The sequence below is a fragment of the Zeugodacus cucurbitae genome, chromosome 2 (assembly GCF_028554725.1).
Source record: "Zeugodacus cucurbitae isolate PBARC_wt_2022May chromosome 2, idZeuCucr1.2, whole genome shotgun sequence".
In the NCBI taxonomy this organism is placed as follows: domain Eukaryota; kingdom Metazoa; phylum Arthropoda; class Insecta; order Diptera; family Tephritidae; genus Zeugodacus; species Zeugodacus cucurbitae.
The window spans coordinates 43,655,257-43,671,650 of NC_071667.1; the positions used below are offsets into that span (position 1 = coordinate 43,655,257).

The 16,394-nt window shown below is 36.8% G+C and overlaps 1 protein-coding gene across 4 annotated transcripts in view; it reads right to left on the minus strand.

Annotated features, from left to right (window-relative positions):
• Window positions 1–16,394, minus strand: part of LOC105218613 (cell adhesion molecule Dscam2) — a 122,959-nt gene that overhangs the window by 13,761 nt on the left and 92,804 nt on the right. For all 4 annotated transcript variants that reach the window (XM_054233163.1, XM_054233161.1, XM_054233167.1 and 1 more), the window contains exons 13-23: window positions 13,658–13,789; window positions 12,976–13,125; window positions 11,779–11,924; window positions 11,149–11,284; window positions 9,817–9,936; window positions 9,002–9,154; window positions 8,378–8,900; window positions 8,028–8,238; window positions 4,550–4,805; window positions 3,393–3,536; window positions 1,513–1,821 (exon numbers count right to left, since the gene is read on the minus strand). In XM_054233163.1, the coding sequence (XP_054089138.1) occupies window positions 1,513–1,821; window positions 3,393–3,536; window positions 4,550–4,805; window positions 8,028–8,238; window positions 8,378–8,900; window positions 9,002–9,154; window positions 9,817–9,936; window positions 11,149–11,284; window positions 11,779–11,924; window positions 12,976–13,125; window positions 13,658–13,789 (2,280 nt within the window). The remainder of the gene's footprint in view (window positions 1–1,512; window positions 1,822–3,392; window positions 3,537–4,549; window positions 4,806–8,027; window positions 8,239–8,377; window positions 8,901–9,001; window positions 9,155–9,816; window positions 9,937–11,148; window positions 11,285–11,778; window positions 11,925–12,975; window positions 13,126–13,657; window positions 13,790–16,394) is intronic.

Here is a 16,394-nt window from a genome sequence, read left to right on the forward strand (position 1 = left end):
TTATACTCTCGCAACCTGTTGCACAGAGTATAATAGTTTTGTTCACCTAACGGTAGTTTGTGTCACCAAGAAATATAAGAGCTAGATATGGGGTTATATATACATAAATGATCAGGATGACGAGTGGATTTGAAATCCAGATGTCTGTCCGTCCGTCTGTCCGTCCGTCCGTCTGTCCGTCTGTCCGTCTGTCCGTCTGTCCGTGCAAGCGATAACTTGAGTAAAAATTAAGATATTTTAATGAAACTTGGAACACATGTTCCTTGGCACCCTGAGGAGGTTGCTTTCGAAAATGGGCAAAATCGGTCCACTGCCACGCCCACAAAATGGAGGAATCCGAAAACCTATACAGTGTCATATCTAAGCCATAAATCAAGTTATGAAAATGAAATTTGGAACATAGGATCCCATTAGGGAGGGGCACATTTGGATGTAGTTTTTTTTGGAAAAGTGGGCGTGACCCCGCCCCCAAATAGGTTTTTTGTATATAACTCGCAAACCAATAAAGCTATATAAGCCAAACTTTCTGCAGTCGTTTTTTTAGCCATTTCCTTATACAGTCCAAAAATTACAGAAATCGGATAATAACCACGCCCACCTCCCATACAAAAGTTAGGTTGAAAATTACTAAAAGTGGGTTAACTCACTAACGAAAAACGGCAGAAACACTAAATTTCACATAAGAAATGGCAGATAGAAGCTGCACTCAGATTTTTTTACAAAATGGAAAATGGGCGTGGCGTCGCCCACTTATGGGTCAAAAACCATATCTCAGGAACTACTCGACCGATTTCAATGAAACTGTAACTGGTTTGTAATAGTTTCCTTCCATCTCAATGATATGTTGTGAAAATAGGCCAAATCGGGTCACAACCACGCCTCCTTCCTACATACCAGAACTTTGAAGACAATCTGAATCGTTTACTTTACAATATATAAAGTAAGTACTAGTGAAGATATCGGTGCAGAACTTTGCACAAATACTATGTTAATACTGTGGCAGCCCCATTTTAAAAATCGCCGAAATCGGACCATAGGTTTTTAAGGCCCCATATATCGAACACGAGGACCTCGGTGCTTCTAGTCTAATATTATGGTTTCCAACTTTCAATGGACTTTATACAATATATATGACGAATATGTGGGTCAAATTGTGTATTATATAATATAAATAAAGTTAAATAAATAAATTGCGAGAGTATAAAATGTTCGGTTATATCCGAACTTAGCCCTTCCTTACTTGTTGTATTAGTATTAGTACTCATTTGCACTAATTTGTTTGGCTCATTAGTTAGTGCACTAATTTCATTAGTACTCAATGCAGATCTCTGGTACATATAAATTGGTCGCGGTTGGTAGTCCGGATAATCGCGAATCCGTATAACTGAGGGCCGGATAAACGACTTTCTACTGTATAACTTTACTTGGGGTAGTAATGATAACGTTCCCATCAGACTTGGCATATAAAAGTACTTTTTGAACTTAGTTCCTGGTTTTAGATTTTATACTCACATTTCGCTTGTCCTTTCCGCCCAGCCTCGCGAGAATAAACCGTGTAATGCGAAATTATTCCGTTGCGATTTTTTGGCGGCAACCACGAAATAAGTATCGAATCAGCCGTTAATGCGGCCGCTTTTATAGATGCTGGAGCGTCGGGCACATCGTCCTCTGTTTGGCAATATAACGGTTGACTGGACACACCGTCACCAGTCGCTGTATAAGCCAACACACGCAGGGAATAATTAGTCGCCTTATGAAGGGTGTGTAAATAAGTCTCCAGATTGGAAGTGCGCTTCACCTCCAGTTTTGCGGGGAAGTCAACTGTAAAAATTAAAAAAAATGAACAAGTGAGCGTTAAAACATAAACAAGTTCACATTATATTATTGTATGAATTGTAATTTGAAAGTGCTCAACAGCATCTGATTTAAATATATATATGATGACAGCTTTCTAAGGTTGAATACATGACAAATAATCGATTCACATACTCAATAATGCTCGATAATATATTTCAAACATTTTAGGAATAATAAAGGGTGGGTGTGTTAAACCGCTTTCGCCTTTTCATAGTAAATATTATAGTTATTTTTATTCTTTCTATTTGTATTTCACTAATTTCTAAAATTTCCACTTAACGAGTAAAAATAAATATTTTTATTTTTATTTCTATTATGCTCTATTGAAAAACGAAAAAGAGAGCAAAGCACAAATAGTCTTGGAAAATTGCTTTCGAAGCTTAATGCGGGTTTGTTCCTTTCACAACTGTATCAAATTAGTTAATTAATTTAGGTATAATGTGCACATGTGCATATTTGCACAAAATTAAAATAGACCAATTTCCATAAAGAATAACAATAATGAGTCTTGAAATGCATATTGCAGTGCTGACTCATTACAAATACAATATCTAGAAAATTAAAACAAAAATCGATGAAAACAAAAAAAAACCCAATCGATGTCAAAGATTTAATTGCAACACTGAGCGCCGTATTGAATTTGCATATGTTTAGGGTTATTCGTGCCCTCGCATAATATTTTCGAACATCTAATCATAAACTTATACACAGAATCTTTGCTTGTGCAAAAAAACTGTATATTGATAACGGTCAGCGAAGCCATTCAAGGGCGCTGGCGATGCACTGTTATCCTACTTATGTATATGTATGTTAGGGTGGCCCTTAGTTGTATGGAGGATAAAAAAAGTTTCTGGATTCTCGATCGCACCCCCTAGAAATATGCGAATAGCCCAAAAACTAGTATATACAAATTTTGGGTCAATCAAAAAAGGTTTAGAGGTTGCGCAAGGAGCTTGAAATCCTGAAAAAAATAAGAATTTTTGCCATTTTTATGTCTCAGACTTCCATATTTCAAAGTCACACTATCCCTTACTGGTTTTCCATACCGTAATAAGATAATAAGAATAACATTAGAACCGTTATAACGGTATATCACGAGCATGCGACTCTTGCGAATGCACCACATTAAATTTACTTTCATATTTGTATTTCTGTAACTCTATCATCAATCGACCGATTTTTAAGATTGTGGTAATTTTGGAAAGGTAATAAAATGCAGATCTTATTACGGTATGGAAACCAGATAGTGTGGCTTTGAAATATGGAAGTCTGAGACATAAAAATGGCAAAAATTCTTATTTTTTTCAGGATTTCAAGCTCCTTGCGCACCCTCTAAACCTTTTTTGATTGACCCAAAACTTTGTATATACTAGTTTTTGGGCTATTCGCATATTTCTAGGGGGTGCGACCAAGAATCGGAATACTTTGGAAAATAAGGACCACCCTAATGTATATTTTATATACCATATAAACTGTCTGGGGCATATGACAATGTGAGGGGGTAAAATTTAAGTATTTGTAGTGTTCGAACTCACTTTGATTCACAATTGGCCGATATAAAATTTTATAGCCTTGGATTACGCCACCATGAAATTGCAATGGCGGTTCGAGCCAGGATATCTTCAGACTTTGTGACGACAATGCGGTGCAGTTGACATGCTGTGGCGGAGCTTCAGGCACTGTAAAGAGAAACCAAATGTAAAATGGTTTAGAACACAAGTACACAATGATAGTAATTGAATATCTGCACTGCAGTTTGAGTTAGTGATTAGTGATATCGATGTGAAATCACCGGTAGTAAAATATCGCTTATCACTAATTTCAGTTAAAATTATATAGTTCACTAATAATTTCTGGATGACCAAAGTATACGGTAATACAAATGGGTGAGCAATGCTGTAAAGTAGTCGGGCTTACGGTGTATGCCGGTGTTCCACTGGTTAGACTCAAAATATCCAATATGGGATTTTACCTTCATTTTATACGTGTTTACCACAGTAGTGCCGCCAAGACCGCTTTACTTGATACATATACAACATTAAGAAGCTACTTTAGATGCCGCTCTCTTCGTACTGTGTCAACACACCCGACGATAGCATATAAATAAACAATACCAAGTTGGAAAACCTGAACTAGCGAAGCGTGGGCGCATTTGGTTTATGTGAGAACATTATTATGTATAGAGAGTAGCTAATCGAACGAGGAATTGGTATAAATTATTTACGGAAGAATAACTAAGGTAAAATATACAAATATATTTACGGAAAAATATAAAGGTGTATTATATATAAATCCAGTAAATAAAATCCAAGTTTGAAATAACTCTCGAAAAAATTAAATGTTAATTAAGTCTTACCGCGAGCTGAAATTCATCTAAATTGAATCAGGTTAAGAAACATGTCTAATAAGGAAATATTTTTTGGATTCAAGTAAACTAATGTGAAAAAGTCGGGAATATTTGTGTCCAATTGGTTTCTATTTGCAGCTGTAGCTAGTTCTCCTACACTTAATTTACCTTACAGGGACGAAGAAGAAGAAGCGCACTTTCTCCGACATTTATCAATATACAACTACAAACTACCGACATAAAGTGCTTATATAAACAGCACTTTTATGTAAGTGCCAGCGAAACAAAACAATAACAAAAACAACACTGTTAAAAATAATATCCAACACCTATAAAACTACTCACCACCCTCGGCTGTCGTTCCGAAAATGGCCGCACTCCAGGGTCCCGAACCGAAGCTGTTGAGTGCACGCACAGTCACCGCGTACCTGGTGTATTTGCGCAAGCCGCGAATGGTTGCCTTTGTGGTGGCCCAACCACTTACAATCACCGACTTGAGTGAATTATTGACAACGCTAATGTAGTTGATGTTCTGTTTTTCCTCGCTGCAGTTAACGGTGTAGCCGATAAGTTCACCGTTCCAAGATTCACGTGATGGTATCTGCAAAGACGTGGCAGTAAGAATGACAAGGCAAGATGTTAGTTCAAGTAAGTGGGAGGAATGGAATGAAAGTGGGGTATATTTGTATATATTAAAATGGAAAATTGTTGTTTTTGCGCCCAAAGAGGATACACATTTGCGGCGGGGTATTGCCGTGGCACGAGTAAGTGGCCCGTATAAATGTTTATTTATGCCAGGAGTATGCGATGCTGTCGAGCAATTGACCTCAAAACAGATAGTTACTCAAACTGTGAAGTAGTAAGTGTTGCTGATGTCCTTTATATGTAGTGGGGTAAGAAGTTCTTTCACGAGCACATAAATCAGGCACCTTCGTCGTTAGTCATTGAATTATTAATTTAGAGTGGAAAAAAATTCAAGATGTTGAATACAGGTGATGCTTATGTTTCTTTATATTTAGTGGGTAGAAATGCGCGAGAGAATTGCTTTTGGTGGTGGCGTCATGAAAATAAGGTTAATTGCGTTTTGGCTACTATACTGGACCGTTTTGATGAAAATATTAAGGTTCAATTTGCACCGAATTAGTCAAAAACGTCTTTGACTAATAAAACACAAAAACATAAATAATATTTTGCTCCAACCTATTGGATGTTGTCGTATCAGACAAGAAAAGTTGTCTTGACTAATCTGGTGTGGGTTGAGTGTAACACAATTTGTTTAAGTATGAGTACACAGTAACTCAAATGTAATGTAGATGTGGATTTCATAAAAAACTTATATTTTTTTAATAAAGGCGTAAAGTTGTAACACTTGTTTATCATAATGCATTGGACGTACAATATTTTTGAGTAACCCATCAAGGTGTAACCCTTTCGATAACCCAATAGTATGTTATGGTTTTCCCACCACGAAAAGACCGTATTATTCAACACCTTCAACTTGAAATTTTCACTCGAAATAGCGCCTTCAAGAATGCTGTGTCTACGCCAGTAAAGTAAAGTTGCTCCAATTATTCACAGAACAAACAATATTTTTGTAGCAATAAAGACATGAAGTTTGAAAGTATTTTTCTAAATTTAAAAACAGTACAAAATCGACAACAATTTATGTTTTATTTAAAATTTAACAATATATAACCATTTAAATTGGATTGAATCGTAAATCTTAACTATTCTCGAAGTCACGCAAAAATTATTATTAAAATATTAATGGAACTTAAATAAACTAGTTGTCATATTTCATTAAATTTAAATTTTCTTAGAGTAATATAAGTAAGTACTAATACTAAACTTCTTGAAATATTGGTATTCCTTCTAAGTCGAATTCATGAACCGATTAGGTATAATTTTCGCAAAAGTTTACTTGTCTGAGGTTTTCACACTTCGGATATACATATGAGGGTTACGGGTTATTTAAATAATTATGCCAATATTTATGATATCGTTTGAGTTCTATAAGTGTATGAATTTTGATTTAACGACCGAAAAGCCGTAAATACTGTGAGCAAAGTGGAAAAAACCAATAACTAAAAGTAACCTCTGATATCTAAAATTTCACTTATCTTAATATATAAAAATCACGTGTCACGTTGTTTGTTTTCGATGGACTCCTAAACTACTGAACCGATTTTAATGAAATTTTTAACACATAAAGATAGGATAGTTTATAACTCTCCTTATAGTCGCATTATTTATTTATTGCAAATTATTTGTTTATTATTAGCAAAGAGCTATCCACCAGTTGGTGGCGCTAAGTGCGGTCTGTTACAGTAGATGGCGCTACATTTCTTTCTAAATTTTCATGGATTTAAGCTGTCATAACAAAAGCTGCCACTTGCTAAAAACATTAAATGAAAATGGGTTGTTTGAAGTTTATATTATTTGTGGTAAAGTTATACGAATCTATGACTTCCAATATTCTAAATTTAAGAAAAAATCACATACAATCCGTGAAATAAATAAAGTTATGTACATATGTATGTATGGTCAGACAAATAAGCAATGCTGCCACTCTTTTCCAGTAAATCTTCCTCAAATTTGGGAGATTTCAGAGGAATTTAGGAAATCGCAGCGTTGATTTCTGCATGTATTTCCTAAATGCAAAAAAAAATGTCATTTATTTGCATTTAGGTATAGAATTTTGTATGGCTAATGCCCGGTTTCACAGTCCATACTTAAGTTGTGCCTAAATAAAATCTTAGCTAAGTATTGTTACAAACTGAGTAGTCCTTTGCGTTTCACAGTCAATGCTTAATTTCTATAAAATTCTATTATGATATATGGCAACGTTATGGGCAACATATGTTTTACAAATGTCATTCATAAAAATATGTTTGAAATATTTAAATTATAACAGACAATACATAAATTTGCGAGGAAAATTATATCAAAAATTGATGAAAACAACAAAAGAACCCCAAATTTCATCACTAGCGAGTCGGAGCACCTATGGGAACTGAAGGAAAAGTATAAGCTGTTATTGAGTGCAAACGAACGGACACTTGCCCTACGCTACGAAAGATGTCGCTGAAAATTCAAAACAAAAATCAGCTGTCATTTAAGCATTGCTTAATCCTCCCAAATTAAATGTTACATGTTATCAACTAACAATTTTGTAATTAACTTATTTGTTAAAAACTTGAATATAAAATCAAAAATGAACTATTTTATGAAAATTTGTGCTTATTATCAACTCTACGAAAATTTTCATCAATAATTTTAAAAATTTGGACCTCAAGTTCAAATCTCAATCCCGTGGATTTTTATACCAGATATGTACTAAGGTTTCCGTCTTTATTCATAAATAATAATTTCACTGTAGTGAATAGTTTACTACAACACAGCAAATCTAAAAGTGAGGAAATGTTCATTCTGAGATTAAGTTCAAAATCTCATTCGTTTAAGTTCAAAATTTTACAGTTTCATATGTACATACATAGGTATGTATGTGTCATGTTAGCGTGTTGGAGAGCCATCTTCTTTATTTGTTTACACGCTACACAACAAAACAAAGAACGAACTTCGCCAAAAATATTTAAATTGATCAGAGACGTTATTCCCTGAATATATTAACATTCCATACAAATAAATGGCCTTGAACAGAGTTCAAAAAGCGTTTTAACTATTTCAAATAAAAATTGGGCGGGGCGAAGTTCGCCGGGTCAGCTAGTAAGAATATATAATATCATATCATATTTAATATGTCTTTGTCCAAGCCATTTGTTACGCATAGGAGAATCCATGCAACTAGTGCATTATCACTAACCTGCCATGTCACAATCAATTCGCTTTCGCCACCAGTCTGCACCTGCACATTCGATGGCGCTTCGGTTGGAGCCTCTTCCTGCGTTTTCAGCACAATGGGATCGGTGAATGGGCTTCGCTCGATTTCGTTGATTGCCTGCATGCGGATGAGAAATGTGGTTGCCGGTGTCAGGCCTGCAACAATGGCACTCTCCCGCAAATCTGTGTCGTAGCTGTCAATACAAAGGAACAACAACAATAGCGATGAAAAACCACATCAACTATCAAGATAAACAAATAAAGCTTGTAGGAGCAATTTAATGCATATATACACACATATATGCATCCATTGACTGGATATGAACGACTCACCTACGGCTAATACTCGTCGATGGTAGAGTGACATTGATTATGTTTGGACCACTCCAATCACCGCCCGCTATGCCAAGTGCTGCATGTGATTGCAGATACTTCAATGGCTGATATTGCACGAGATAGCTGAGCACTGGTGAATTGCCATCGAATGGACGCCGCCACGACAGTTTAACGGTGCGTGAGCCCACCTCAAAGACCTCCAGTACAGATGGCGTGTCGGGACGTTCTTGAACAGCCAGAAAGATGACGAGTTCAGCGCGTCCATACGGGTTCTCTGCAATGCAACGGTAAATGCCCGAATCGTGACGATCCGAACGGGCAATGGTCAGCTGTGAATCGACGCCCTTATCCGTTTTCATTTCCGCAATGCTAAAACGGAAATTGTTCAGGTCAATGCGGCCGTTGTTGTGTGTCCAAGAAATCGCAATGGGTTCGTCGCCTTTCGCCTGGCAATCGAGACTAACAGGGTCATTGCGACGCGATGAAACGTTGCGTGCCGCTTGCTCGAAACGGGCGGGTTCTAAAACAAACAGTTATGAATTGTCGAAACACGACACGAGCAGAGGTAGATAAATTGATGGTAAATAATTGACTTACAAATTCGCGTAAACTTTAGCTTACCGTTCACGTTGATGCGTATGATTTTCTTGAGGCCGGCGCCAATGTCATTTGTTGCCTGACACATGTAGTAGCCCTCATCAATGTCCGTGGCTAGATTAAGAACCAGCGAATTGTTTCGCATGCTGAGTGGCTTAAAGTCTTGCGACATTTTGCCTGCAGAAAAAGTTTGAATTAACTTTAATACTGAATAAATAGGTATTTCTATGTACCCCTGTATATTGTCTGACGATAGAGCTTATTTGCTCATTTTATGCATTCTGGATTTTAGCAAGCAGCACCAGCTGCAGAGCGTATAATTGCCCATCAATGTTGAAATGGCTTAATTAATATTCTAACATTCCTGACATTAATTTATTTGCTTTTCTCAACATTCTCTTTCGCCAACATTTATGTGTTTTTGTGTTTTTCCCCCTCATTTACTTACATTTCCGTTGTATTTTTTCTGCGGCTTTATCCTTTTAATGTGCTTTTGCCGAGTCGGCAACCACCCCAAATGAGCCCGACTCCAATTGAACTTACGAACTCAAAGTCGTTGTCTATAAAACTTTAATGAACTCGCATTTCAGGATTAAGTTTACTACCGTCGCGTACGCTCCTTTTACTTGCACTGAGAATTTTTTCATTTCATTCGATTTTTTCACCGAACCTGCTAACCGATTCGCAGCAGACAGCCGCAAGAGACTAGCATACTGCGAACTGTGTACACATAACGGCATGCTATCACGTTGATATAAACCTACTACTTTTTCAAATCTCTCTTACTGTAGCTGTTTCTTTATCCCTTTATAGATAGTTCAGTTCTATGCACTACTCACCCTGCCCTTTGAACCAGGTAATAGTTGGAATCGGATATCCTTCCGCCTCGCAATTTATCGATATTGTATTGCCAAGCATGATGGCCGTGTCCATTGGCTCCAGCGCCCAGCGTGGCGCAACTAAACACGTGTCCCGCACACACCCACGCACATATGAGCACAGCAGAAGCAGCGAAGTAAGTGAAATCAGCGTGCGCGCCGGAAATGCGATAACGAACGTGGCGAATTATGTATGTGTTGTTGGATGTGATGATGAGGAGCAACATCCATGTTGTGTAAGCCGGAAAGCAGCAAATATACAAAGACGAAAAGTAAACAACAAAATTAACAGAAATGCGTCTCTGTGCATTGGAAAGGCTAAAGGTTGGTTGTTCGACTTGGTGTAGGACACACCAACACGCTTAGGAATTTTTCTATGGAAGTTAGGTGGACTTAAACACGTTTACTTTTGGATACTCGATTACGGATTCTTTCACAGTCGCTCATTTCAAGTTAATTTAACGAAAACGCGAGTGTGATTTATTTCAATGAGACTTGCAACATCGCAGAGAAAAGAAAACAAATCGCGGTCGTAATAGTGTAGCACTGGATCTTTAAATTCTTTCAAAATGTGGTAAGGGTTCTGTTGGCGAACAAACCTTTGGAACAAACTGGTATTTAATTTGTAAATATTGAATGAATCATAAATAAGATTCCTCTATTGATCAAAAATAGCAAGCTCTACCCTCGATAAAGCTAGACAAAAAAATAGTTTTGGAAAGGGACTAGAAGAATTTCATATGACCAATAGCAATGTTTAATAGTTATAACCAAAATTGGTTAATTGTGTGTCGTGCATAATTACTTATACTTTTAGACAAAATCATTCTTTCGAAGAACAAATTCTAATCTGCTTGGAATACGTTTCGATACCTGTTGGCACTCGAGTTTATGCATTTTATTAATTTTTAACATACTTAGCTTCAACGAGCCTATTACTCGATTAATGTTATTGTTTTTTTCTTGTGAAAGCCATTGTTTGTTCCTACTTGAAGAGGATTGATAAATATTAGGAATGGTGCAATATTAAAAACTGTATAAGTATGAGCTCTCATATGGATTATGTAATGTTTCGAATCGAAGCAAATCAAATAAATTCCGTGCTATTGTGCCAATCAAATGTATTAAGTTATTACAAATTTGATCTCAGTTTAACTAGCTTTTAATCGCAAGGGCACAAAAGCATTAAACCAATCAAATTCGCTTGTGAGTATTTTGGCTCTAATTTTTATTTTTAGGAAACTCACGGAAGTACACATGCGTTCCGCAACCAATGCTCACAGCGCTACTTACCTCGCACTTGCAATTCGGCAGTGTAGTTCACCTTGGCTGCCGCATTGCTCGCATAACAGGTGTATTTACCGCTGTGCCTTGCGCTGATATCCTTGAACACAAGTAGCGAATAGAATTCCTCCTTTTTCTCGGTAATCTGCGAATTTGTAGACCAAAAATAACACATCGAAAGTATAGAACAAAATTGAAACGTCAAGTAAATATACGATACCGCCAAAGAGAAAGGAAAGAGAGACAATTTTTATATCATGAAGCTTCGCCAGACATGTTTGTATGTTAGTATGTATGAGTGTTTGGTGGAATCCTTAGGATAGTCAGTGTTCTTGATGACGCTTGGTATTCTTGTTAGTTAATTTAACGCTAAAAACAACTTTGACACTTTGTTTCGAAACCGTTGCAGCAAGCACATCCTCACAACGATATATGTACATACTGCCATACAAACAGTAAGCACATTTTCGCTTCTTTGCCCTATAGTAAATAAGTTTTTAACTAACTCTTTTCAACTTACTGCAGTCACATCTAAAAGTCTTTACGTCTTCCTTGCTACTCGCTGTACTTTACGATATGTACAAGCATGTGTATGACTTGCTTGCTGAAGCTCATGGACTTTGGGATTGATCAACTCACCTGCAAACTTGTCGTTATGGACATGTCATCCTTCTTCCAACTGAAATAGATTGGCATATCACCAGATGAAACGGCACAAGTTATTTGAGCGCGTCCTCCTTCTTGCAGATTCTTGGGGAACTTGAAGGCTTCAATCACTGGGGGACCTGTGCGGTAAAAAACGTAGTAAGTTGGAGAAAAAGTTAAAAGTTATTTTGACAGTGCAATAACTGTGAAGGAAAAATGTTTAGAGCTAAAATCCAAAGCATTTCAAGGTTGGCTACACAGGGTTACCACACTTTCATACTCCGTCTTTACCAGTAAAATAGAGAATAATGTAGCATACTTCTTCTCCCACACTTCCTAAAGACGATAGCAAGATGAATGCATGAATTGATTTCGGGATTACGCCCGTCCTTCCTCCTGTTAAATAATCTGTTGGGACTTGGTGAAAATATCCTTTGCTCTAACTTAGACTTAATTTCAAAATTGCCATTAAGAGTCACAGAAAAGAGATGGTTATATACTAAAGTAATAAAAAGCTAATAAGCAAAATAAGCTAATAAGGACACAATAGATTCATTATAATTTTAATGAATTAAAAATGCTCTCAGATGCAATGTTAATTATCTCGCATAATTTGGATAATTTTGAACCACAAGCACTAATCTTTTGTGGTGCTTAATTGATTAGTACACGTCGTTGGCCACTTGTAGACACCTAATTGATAAACAGGTCATATATTGGGCGGAGGCCCGGAGAACACAAGAACTCTAGTAGGAGTGTTAACAGGTCACGCCGACAGACTGGGGATACCAAACAATGACTACTATAGGAGCTGCTAAGAAGTAAAAGAAGAAGAGACTGTTGTATATCTTCTATGATAATGCAAAGCTTTGTACAGGAAAAGAATCGGAACAATCGGGCACGATTTTCTCGATTACATCTCGGAGATTGCACTCATCAAACTTTTTGAGTTGTTGAATATCATGTAAGTCTCGGATTCGCCATGCGTGGTGAATCAAACGAACTCCCCCAACTTTTCTATTTCTATATAATTGATGGTATACGTTATGGCTGTTTAAGATATCACATTATTTTCTCTTTAAACTCTATCAAGAACGGTGTCCACATTAATACAAATTATATTACTTATACGCTCACATTGTTCCATCGCTTCTCCTAATCCCCACCCAGCGCAATATTCTCTCTACTTACTATTTACATTCAGTTGCATATCGCGTCGCGCCTCCTCGCCGGCCCGGCTCCGAACAATGCATGTGTACATGCCCTGATCACGGGTCGGTTCGACATCCTTGATGACAAGATAGCCGCCCTGTAGCACCGGTGACAGCGAGTAATGTGAGTCTGCAAATAGAAAAAGGAGTACAATAAAGCACCGGTAAAGCAGAAAGCAAATGTATGAGTGCACATGAACGGTGGGAATGCAAACAGTAAGTGCAAAACTGGAACTGACAAATAAAGTGGAGTGAAAAAAATCAAAAAAATAAATCTAAAGCGCACGTAAAGTTATGGCAGTGAGTGCTAAAAGTATCACATTGGAAACTGCATTCACTGGCAAAATCCTAAACAAACGGACAGCAGTATTGGAAACAAAGGCACGGGGGGACGATATGCTGAACCAACAAAGGCAAAAATGAGATTGCGAAAGCGTTAATGCGTTATTGCTCCGCTTTAATACTCCACGCTGTCGCCTTCTCTGCGTTTTTAGTGTGTTTCACTGCACTTTGTTAGTTGCGCTTTGGTGATTGTGCGCCGCCTCTCTCTCTTTCATGTGAGTATCAGTTCTACAATTTTTAATGTGCACACACATGTATGTGTCTGCTATATATGGTTGTAGAACATGAAAATGTGCACGTTCGACGACAATTTGTCTTACTTGATGTCAATTCCTGATGTCCTTTTTCCCATCTAATTTGCTCTATTGGATAACCGGAAAATGGACAATGAACAATTATATCTTCGCCGGCGACGGCTTTTATAGGGCCAATGGCGCGCACATATGGCGGACCTGTAAGATAAAAAACCGGTTAAAAGGTATTAGAAGGTTTAACAAAACATCTAAATATATAAAAAATATTCCCATAATTAAAATTAAAACAATTATTTAAATACATCCCACGCTGAAGAAGTAGTATATTGTAATCGGATATATCTTTGAGAGTACACTGCTAATTTAATTAATTATTATGTTTTGTTGTTAGACCTTATCTTTAAAAGAGACGGGTATAAACTTCAAAACTCGGACAATTGGCTCGTGAGCAAAAGCATTATCGAATGTAATTTGGCAAAAAAAATTACAAAGAAATTGTTAATGTACTATTTCCACTATTTTTTGGCGAGACTAGAGTCTATTTTTTGGGTTAGAGTTTCAGAATGCAATATGACGGATGAGGCAGCCTAGCTTGAGTAATTAATTTTATGAGTACCAAGCAGTTAGGATTTTGATTAATTACGAACCGAAGAAAACATCCAAAAAATCCTCAAAACAACTTGGAGGATCCTAAAACTATCTAAGAAACTATTCGGACATATCATTTATTCACAAGTTTCCAAATGTTAATCAATCTTCCACAACAGTTAAAGCATTTCGATGACTCAGGTAGTCAACTTGTCATTTTCATGGACAACTAAGAATATATTCCGAAATTGTTCGTTATCTTAACATTTAACAAGTAAGGAAGGGCTAAGTTCGGGTGTAACCGAACATTTTATACTCTCGCAATTTATTTATTTAACTTTATTTATATTATATAATACACAATTTGACCCGCATATTGGTCATATATATTGTATAAAGTTGGAAACCATAATATTAGGTTAGAAGCACCGAGGTCCTCGTGTTCGATATATGGGGCCTTAAAAACCTATGGTTCGATTTCGGCGATTTTTAGAATGGGGCTGCCACACTATAAACATAATATTTGTGCAAATTTCTGCACCGATATCTTCACTAGTGCTTACTTTATATATTGTGAAATAAACGATTCAGATCGTCTTCAAAGTTCTGGTATATAGATCGTAGGCGTGGTTGTGAAGCGATTTGGCCTATTTTCACAACATATGATTGGGATGTAAGGAAACTATTACAAACCAAGTTTCATTGAAATCGGTCGAGTAGTTCCTGAGATATGGTTTTTGACCCATAAGTGGGCGACGCCTCGCCCATTTTCCATTTTGAAAAAATAACTGAGAGCAGCTTCCATCTGCCATTTCTTATGTGAAATTTAGTTTTTCTGACGTTTTTCGTTAGAAAGTGAACCCACTTTTAGTCATTTTCAACCGAACCTTTGTATGTGAGGTGGGCGTGGTTATTACCCGATTTCTTTCATTTTTGCACTGTATTAAGAAGTGGCTAAAAAAACGACTGCAGAAAGTTTGGTTTATATAGCCACGCCCACTTCCCCAAAAAAACTACACCCAAATATGCCCCTTCCTAATGCGATCCCTTATTCTAAATTTTACTTTTATAACTTTATTTATGGCTTAGTTATGACACTTTATGTGTTTTCGGTTTTCGCCATTTTGTGGGCGTGGCAATGGTCTTATTTTGCTCATTTTCGAAAGCAACCTTCCTATGGTGCCAAGAAATAAGTGTGCCAAGTTTCATCAAGATATCTTAATTTTTACTCAAGTTACAGCTTGCACAGGCGGACGGACGGGCGGACGGACAGACAGACAGATATTCGGATTTGAACTCCACTCTTCACCCTGATCACTTTGGTATGTATAACCCTATATCTAACTCGTTTAGTTTTGGGTGTTACAAACAACCGTTATGTGAACAAAACTATAATACTCTCTAGCAACTTTGTTGCTAGCAACTTTGTTGCGAGAGTATAAAAAGAAAATAGAGATTTTCAACATCCCTCGTTAGTAATCATACTATGTATTTACGGTGATAACGGAGCATTACCTCCTCAGAGCAGTCAAAATTTGGAAACATTTTCAAAAAGAAGGGTACCACCCTTTGCCAATGAAAGGTGTTCCATATTATTCAATGATTAAATTAGAAGTTAAGGATTTTTTAGTATCTATTTGGGATTTACATTAGACAGTGATTTCTTTGTAATCAAGGAAATCAACAATATTTCTGTTAAAATTTTGGAAGCTTGATTCCGTTGAATTTGTTATCTGTGTTTTAATTAATATTCCATTGTACCGAAAATATTCTACTAATTGTATTTAAGATAACACGTTAATAATTTCATCAACTACATGCGATATTGTCTTCTAGGACAAAGGCTTAGTTGAAATTATATTTATTGGAAACAAAGGAGACGAGCGTAAATGATAAATGTCAAGTTGACTTAGCGCTACAGCCCATCGGTTGTCATCCAACATTTGTTTAGTTGCATAAATTTAGGCGCAAGGCATTTTACTAATTTACATTCATTGCTAGAGTGCGCATATCAATAATTTATGCATGTTTCTATGTGTCCCCAGCAGATTATCAAACACACATTGCTTAGACACACACATACATACATACACTTGTACGAGTAAGCGCAAATGCAATGCAAATAATGCGAAATTCGCAATTAGTTTACTTAAATAGGCACACACACACACGCACACTGTGAATGCGTTTGGCTGTGGAGTAGCTCACTGTTTTT